General features: G+C 34.7%; 1 protein-coding gene across 4 annotated transcripts in view; it reads right to left on the bottom strand.

Annotated features, from left to right (window-relative positions):
* Positions 1-8934, bottom strand: part of SEPT10 (septin 10) — a 67509-nt gene that overhangs the window by 28605 nt on the left and 29970 nt on the right. For all 4 annotated transcript variants that reach the window (XM_025048490.1, XM_025048491.1, XM_025048492.1 and 1 more), the window contains one exon: positions 2103-2289. In XM_025048490.1, the coding sequence (XP_024904258.1) occupies positions 2103-2289 (187 nt within the window). The remainder of the gene's footprint in view (positions 1-2102; positions 2290-8934) is intronic.

Here is an 8934-nt window from a genome sequence, read left to right as displayed (position 1 = left end):
AAAGAACCAGCTCTTTGTTGCATTTATTTTTTTCTATCGTTTTCTGGTTTCAATTTCATTTATTTCTGCTCTAATTGTGATTATTTCTTTCCTTCTGCTGACTTTAGGCTTCATTTGTTCTTCCTTTCCTAGTTTTTTAAGCCTAATGTTGTTTTTTGATTGTAATATAAGTATCTGACATTAAGCTTTTGATTGCCAAGGTATCCATTTCAAAGACATCAATCTTGAGTAAATACATTGCCAGCTCTATGACATAGAAATTAGCAAAATAATAAGATAAGGAACCAGACCATCCCCACTCATGAAGTTCCCCTTTAAGAAACTCTGAGCAACCTAGAAAACTGACCCCTTGAAAGAGGCCCCTTCTCCCTTCCCGCACTCTATTTCCCATTCTTGTGCTTTAAAGTTTACCAATAAAGAGTGAACCCATGAAACCCTTGACACCCCATTCTTGGACCCTAATAAAAGTGGAGCCCTGGGTTTGCACTCCCTCCTTTCCTACCTTCTCTTGACTTCTCTGTGTGACCCTTAGGTGTGCTGTATACCCTCCAGGATCCATGAGTAACAAATTTTGTTCTTCAAAGTTCCCTGATGGTTTCTTGCTGAAGTGCATCCTGAGATCATAATAAGAACTGCAAGGGCTAGCCCAGCACCGACACTGACCCTGGTGGTGGGGGACGGGGAGTAGGAGGAATATCTGTGGGGCTTACACTAAGAGCAAATACAGTTGGGGGTAGAGTACCTTAGGCATCCTCAGCCAAGAACATTACTATCAATAGGCTGGGAGGACACAATGTAGACTGAAAGATAAGAATAATATGTATTTGTATATCAAGGGGAGAGAAAGTAACAGATGTTTCTTATGATTACCATCATAAGATGGTAACTATTTGCATAAGATAAGGTAACTGTCACTATTTGCATAAGATAAGGTAACTTTCCATGTCAAGTAGTGGAGTGTTCTGCTTTTAGGAATAAAAGACAAACTATCAATTTAATTAATCTTCACATCTTCCCCTTGAGATCAGTTCTTTTAAAAACACCCTAGCCTTTATTTTAGAGTTTAGGAAACTGAGGCTCAGAGGGCTAAAGAATTTTGCCTAAGAACATATAGCTATTAAGTGACAGAGCCAATATTTAAAACCAGCCTCCACTGACACCAAATTCTATGATCTTTATACAAACTACCCCATATTGCTTCTCTCTAGCTAAGACAAAGTTGCACACTCTTGCTTTTTATATTCCATTAATAAATATGAACTTCCATATAATCAGACTCAACTATGAAAATGACTGGCTAACTGATTAGAAAATCTGATCAGATGAGCAGGCTATCATATAAGCTTCATCAAGTTTTTACTAAAGCCAGGGGACTGTGCTGCTAGTTAAAAGTTAATCAATCTATGTACCAAGACTTCAACAGCAGGCCTTCTTCATGTTTTCCACACCGATTTCTATATAGAAAGTAGGGGTGGCCAGAAAGCCTGTTTTCTGAATACTATCTCATAAAATTATTAGCCAGGACAATGAAAGCTGAGCTTCTCATACCATCAGAGGTTACCAAAGAACTCTGTAGTTTTTTTAAGTATAAGATAGTAGTCTTTAACCATCGTTTAAATAAATAAAAAGTCCAAAGTGAGTTAATTTGCAGATAATATTTTTTAAAGCTCCCTGAATTTATATCTATATCTCCTTGGTTCAGAAATTCAAAACTGAGTTTTCTTGGTATGGTTCAAATTAAAATATAATATACTATAATATATAATAAAACATTACATCTTAAATCTTTGTCAGTGAACTATTCAATAGTGTCATAAAGTAAAATTCAGGTCAAATATAATCCACATTTTAAAAAATGTAAATAAATTCCTATATTCTGACATTTAACTTATTCACTAAAAAAGGACTAAAATCTTATATAAATGTTTTTTTTGCATCTCAACTTCCAATCTGAATTTCTCTGGAAAATAAACTAAGCCTGAAACTTACCAAATTTATAAAAATGCACAGAATAAAAGTTATTATATATATTATCATAAAGATATTTAACAATTCAAAATAAATATTAAAGTAGGATAAGTTAATTTCCTTTCCAAACTCACCTTGCAGTCAAGGCTCTTCATGGTTAAAAGATCAAGTGTCTTCAGAGAGTGGCCTGTTGGTGAGATGAAGTAGAGGCACACGTGGATACGGGAATCATGGTAGTTAAAGAGAGAACGCTTAATCTTCAGTTCTTCTTGGAGATAGGCCTCAAACTGAGCATCTATATAGTCAATTATTGGTTGGTAGCTGAAAAAAAAATAATAATTATTTAAATCTTAAATACAACATATTCAGGCTATCTTAAGATATTTCTATAACTCAAAAGTTTGAGATTATATATTTTTACCAATTAATAAACACCTAATATCTAGGCTAAACAGATAATTTTAGTAATAAAACAAACTGTGCAGAACATGCACATACAAAGGTAGTACTTTAAAACCATGAAGACAAGCTGTGCTTTAAACTGTTTTATAGAAATGATACTGAATTTACATTGATTCATTCTGACATTCACTCATACAATGGATCTCTTTCTGACAAAGGTTCCCACACTTGCCAGACTGCTGAAAGAAGATAGGCATGTAATTATAGTCAAAATGGACATGGCATATTATTTAACTGAGAAAAGGGTATCAATAACTTAAAAGGTATGTAAGTTGAATTCCATGACTTCTTGCTTCTTAAATCAAATTTATAAGGCAAGAAAAACAATATATTAAGGAGAAAAAACACGCATCAAAATATCCAACAAGTCTGCAGGCACGATTTCGTTTTCATGTAATTATGAACAAAAGGAAGGCACATCATATTCTATGCTAAGTCCTTGCTCAGACTGCTTCTTCTCCCTGGTATGCCTTCTTCCCTCTAGCTGTTTCATTCTCTTTATCCTTCAAGATGCGTAACATACTACAGTGAGAGTGTAGAGCACTGTGCCAATCTTGTTTCAAAATTAGTTTGTACATGTTCCACTTCATTTGATATGCTAACTCACTATCTATGCAACTCAACTTTCTACTCCTAACTATTCTCATTGAACAAATCTGGATTTTCAAGTGAAAATAAGAGCAAATATTTCCTGTGTCAAATACCCTGAACGCCTTTATTACCCCCAAATGGAACAGAAACTTGTGCAGCTGAGGTATTCAATAAATATGTATAGAACTGAATTCTTCCATAAAATTCCTGTTTTAGTCCTTGAGGATCATCACATTTTATAAACTCATATAATGCCTTGTTCTCCCCATGCAGGTAACATGCAATGTGAGGACAGAGACAGCATCTCATACTTTTGTGTTTTCACAAGCTCTAGTATAATGCCTTGAACACTCAGACGGACTGCTGGGAATGCCAGTATTCACTACTCAGAGCACCACCCTTGTGACACTGGTCTAAACTGACCCAACATGATTCCCTTCCCAAAATAATGAAATATTGAAAATTAATCTGTAAGTACATATTTAACATAAAAATTCAAAAGAAGCTTTAATTAATGACTTAAAATAGATCACTAATATGACCTAGTCTGTGACCTAATAGCCATAAATATTTCTCTATCTGAATGCTTTGCATTATGCTTGTCATAAATTAAAACTATAAACATTTTCTGCTAAATTAACATACCATCAAAAATTCTTCCACAGTAATTTGCCCTAGGTTTTCATTTCTAGTACACTGCAGGCCCATTGCTCCAATAAAATGAAAGATACTTGCTTAAAACATAAAAATCACCTCTTGAAAACATCGGAGTACTCATAAAGTGGTAAGAAATTAACCACATCAAAATTGAAGAGTGTGGAAACTGAGAGAGGTAAGCAGAGGAATGGAGTAGGGTCAATAAATGGGCTAAATCAGGCTAATGCCTGTTTCCAAAAGTAAAGTTTTATTGAAACACAACCACATTTATTTGTTTGTGTACTGTATATGGCTGTTTTGTGCTACAGTGGAAGAGTTGAGAAGTGTGGACTAAGAACATATGTCCCACAAAGCTTGAAATATTTATTATCTGTACCTTTACAGAAAATGTTACCCAACTCCTGCACTAAAAGCATCAATGCTAGATTCGTCCTGAGGCCATTTGTCAATCTAATTCTTGGCCTTTGCTTCTGAAGGACTCACAGGATAAAGAAGAAATCAAAATCCAAGGCTCACACAAGGTGGAAATTGAATGAAAGACTGCCTACTCACATTGAGCTGAGATCCTAAAAGCCTAAACCTTCAGGGTAAGAAAGAACTAGAAGTAAACCTACAACTCTCCCCCTCTCCCCAAGAATCTGTAGGGAAGGCTGGCCTGGCACTAAATGAAGTAGGGAAAATAAAAAGAAAGAAGAAAAAGACCCATTGTTGAGAACTTGTGGCTACAGAATCAGCCCCTGCATATATCTGCAGCACAGGTGCACACTGCCTCTTTGATTCTGGGAACCTCAAGCCATGAAATGTTAGGGAGCTTCAGAATATTAATGCCCAGAGGGGCCTAACATAAGCAAGTCCAAATCTGTTCGAAGGGAGACATTCTTCATCTTAGATCTCAAAATATCTCTGCAAATAATTTTTCAAAGGCTATGGCTATAGAAAAAAAACAAAAACAAACAAAAAACAACAAGCATACAAGAAAATTAAAAGACCAATGGATGAGAACCAAAGGAAAAAACAAACATCAGTAAAATAACTGTAAAATTTTAATATACTGCAATTATAAATAGAAATAAAAGAAATAGAAATAAAAGACAAATTTGACTATAAGTGCTGGGAATAGTAAAGTAATAAAAAGTGAACCTACAGATATAAATCTGAACTACATAAAACGTACAGATTTGAAAAATGTTATAACCAAAATTTAAAAACTCAATGGATTAGTTTAATAGTACACTAGACAAAGTTGAAGAAAAAATTAGTGTACTAGAAGGTAAATACAAAATAATAATCCTGTGCTAGCTTCTATAGCATATATACTAAAAATAATTATCCAGGAAGCAATAGAGAGCAAAAAAAATAAAAATAAAAATATGGAAGGGACATTAAGAGTAAGAGACATGGAAGACATAAAGAGAAGGTGTAACATACTTTCCACAGAATTTTCAGAAGAGAAGGAGACATTAAAAGGGGCAGAAGCAATAATTAAAGACATGATGGCTTGGATTATTAAAGAACTGATGACATTATTCAGACTTAAGAAGTCAAATCACAAACAATAAATTAGAAACGAATAAAAACACAGATAGTAAAACTGGAGAACAGCAAAAACAAGAATCTTAAAAGCGTGGGAAGTAAGTGAGAAGGGGAAGTTAATGGAGTTTAACTGTTCAAAATTCCATTTTACTGTCTATTTGTATCGTCAGGGACAAGTACACATACCAATTAATTTTAAACTTTGATTAGGTTAGAGATTACATTTTATAATTTCTAGGATAATAATTATGAGAATAGAAATCAAGCAAGAAATAAAGAAATATAGAACTGGCAGGAAAAACAAAAAACAAAATAAGAAGGTAAGTTTAAACATTATTGTATCTACTTACTAATTAACTGTGAATTGACAGTTAATTAGTAAATGTACAATTAAATGATAACACTGTCAGAGTGGAAATTAAAAAATATATATCCTTACTAAGAAACTCATGAAAACACAAGAGTACAGAAAGGTTAAAAGTAAAGAGATAAGAAAAAAATGTCATACATAAGAAAGCTGATGTACCTATTCTAAAATCCGACAACACATACTTTAGCACAAGAAGCATTACAAGACAAAAAAGGTCACTATATAATAATAAAAGTTTCAATTCTTCAGGATGAAAAAGAAGTAGAAATTAAAAATTAATTGAAATTGAAAATAGTATATATCAAAATTTGTAGGATGCAGTTAAAGCCATGCTTAGAGGTTAATTCATAACCTTAAACGCATAAGGCTAAGAATCAATGAAAAATTAGAGCAAATGAGATCAAAACCCAAAGAAAGGCAATTATAGATATAAGAGCAAAAATTAATAAAACAGGAAAAACAAAAATCATAAAATTGAGAGGGTCAATTAGTAAACACCAAATAAACCAATAATACTTTGTTGAGACTAAACAAGAAGAAAACAAGCACAAATAACCAATGTCAGGTAAGAAAATGTAGATATCATTATAGATGATGTAAACAATAAAAAGATATTAGGAATATATTATTATCAATATTTTTAAGCAAGTATATTTGAAAATTTAGATGAACTGGGCAGATTCCTGGATAATTATAACTTATCACAACTGTAAACAACTCTACATTGTACTATTATAATCGTTAAAGAAAATTAATTAGTAACTCAAAATCTCAGAAAACTCCAGGCTCAGATGGTTTAATTGGTGAGTTCCAGCAATCATTCCAGGGAAAAATAATTCTAATCTTATACAAATTTTTCCACAAAACAGAGTGAAAAAGTCTTCAAATTCATTTTATTTTATTTTTTATTATTTTGGAATAATCTGTTTAATAAAAATAGCTGCGTCTCTAGCCCCCTCTCCCGCGTCCTGGGCTCCCCGCCCCCTTTTAACAATAATTTCGTTAATAAAAATGATCTGCGGGCCCGGCAGTGCGCGGCTGCCTTTCCCTGCCTCGGCTCGCTCGGGCTCCGGCTCCCCTTCCCCCAGGAAGATGGGGTGGCGGGGGTGTTCACCGCTGGGTCTCAGGAAGGGGTGCGTCCCTGTTGCCCGCCAGTTGGTCTTCGCCACGGCATGGTGAGAAGGGCGCCCTGGCTGCTACCGCGCTGTCGCGAGGAAGGCAGGCGGGACAGGGGGCCCCGGGTGGCGGGACCCGCAGGAGAGGCGCCCAGGGGTCCCAGATCTTTCCGCCACTGCTGGGCCTCGGAGTCTGAAGGCGAGCGGGGGATACAGTGGGATCCGAGTAGAGTTCAGCCGGCAGGGAGGGGATGCGAGGTGGAATGGGGCTGCGGTGAGCCGTACTCCTGAGGTATGGCCGAGAGTGGCAGAGGGTGGTGGTGTCCCTACATCAAGGCCGTCCCGCTCCTCGGGAAGGGGCGGGGAGATGGGGAGGGGAAGGCGAGGATACTCTCCAAACTCATTTCAGAAGACTAACATAAGCTTGATTTTAAAAAATAAAAATAAAAAAGTATAAGAGGAAAATAAAGGTTGAAAACCTTACTTATAAGATGCAAAATACTAAAAAAAAAAAATCAAACATAGCATAATATAAAAATACCAAATGGTATCTAAAATTTCAAGGTTAATTTACTAATAGAAAATCAGTTACTGTAATTCACCTTATTAAAAATGAAGGTGAGAAATTACAATCTTCACAGAATGAAAAAAAATCTGATAATATCTACTTATGATTAAAAGGAACAACGTTTATAATATAAAGGAACTCCCTTATTCTAACAAGAAAGAGAGAGAAAGAGAGAGAGAGAAAGGAAGAAAGAGAAAGCAAGTACAATACATGGCAAAAATAAAGCTTTCCCTTTGGAGTCAGGCAAGGCAAGGATGCCCAGTATCACTACTGACTATCCAACAAAATACTACAAGTCCTGCTCAATGCAGTCATGCATTAACAATGAATGAAAGAAAAATAAAGACTACCGTCCTCAGCCCTGATGGAGTAACTGGGACTAGATTTACCTTCCCATCTTACACAACTAGAAACTTGGACATTATATATAAAAAAACGTTTTCAGACACTGGACAACAGGCAGTATAAAACTGTGATCACAGAGAAGGAAAATAAATGAGAGGAACTCTATGATATTTCCCCAAGTTACGGCCTGGAGACAAATTTCCACTGCATAGCACAAGAGAGAGAGAACAGCATGGCCAACTCAATGTGAATTGAGGAGATAAAGAGAGCAGTTGAGGTAAGCCAAAGCAACTGGAATTTGTAGGCAAGAACACTGGAAAGAAGGGAGCGACACCAATAGAAAGCACCAGAGACCTGGAGAGGGTCCCCTCTTGGCTTTGGCGAAACACTGATGTGCACACACGTGTAAGAAAAGTACCCGAGACTGTGGACATTCCCTACATTACAGTCATGGCGGTAACAAAACCATGTAATTGTCTGAACTTAACTGAATAGCACACTTAAAAAAGCAGTGCATTTATTTTTTCTATGTAAATTATACATCAATAAAACTTATTTAAAAAGAAAAAAAAGAACTGGAAAGGAAGAAATATAACTGTCATTATTTGTAGTTTATACTATTACATACGTAGAAAATCTAAATATTAGAGATGAACTGTTAGAATTAATCAGAGAATTTATATAAGTCATCATATGCAAAATCAATTATATTTCTATATACCAAATAGAAAAATGAAATATTTTAAAAGATACCATGTATGAGAGCATAAAAATGCCAAGTATCTAAGGATAAATTTAAGCAAAGCCAAATAAGATCTCTATATAGAAAATTATTTAAAATTAATAAGATTTAAGTCAATGTGTCACAGGCCTTTGCCTCTGCCACTAACCTGCCTCGTCCAAAAATCCACAGAAATCATGTCTTGAAATTTAAAGCAGACCACAAAAATGTGCTTAAAAGGCTAACACAAGTCACAAAAATAGTCAATTATGCAAAATATTTTCCCTCTAAAGCAAATTTTAGAAAAGTAGAAAATTAACTCTAATAATGAAAATGTATACATTTCAAAAAAGGAAAAAGAATAAGTTATTGCTTTACCCTGTTTCTACCTTTCATAGTTTAAATTTCATACAGAATCTATAATCAACCATTATAATACCACAGGAGAAATAATGACATAATATAAAATAGAAATTTCATTATCAAACCTTTCCTGTAATGTTTAATAATGTACCTGGCTAATTTGATTAGAATTTCACAAAGAAATTCATGGACCATGGATTTGACCATTATATATTTGCCATTATATGTCTTTCTTTTTTCC

This window comes from Pteropus alecto, unplaced genomic scaffold, assembly GCF_000325575.1.
Source record: "Pteropus alecto unplaced genomic scaffold, ASM32557v1 scaffold55, whole genome shotgun sequence".
NCBI lineage: Eukaryota > Metazoa > Chordata > Mammalia > Chiroptera > Pteropodidae > Pteropus > Pteropus alecto.
This window is presented reverse-complemented; position numbering and strand designations above follow the sequence as displayed.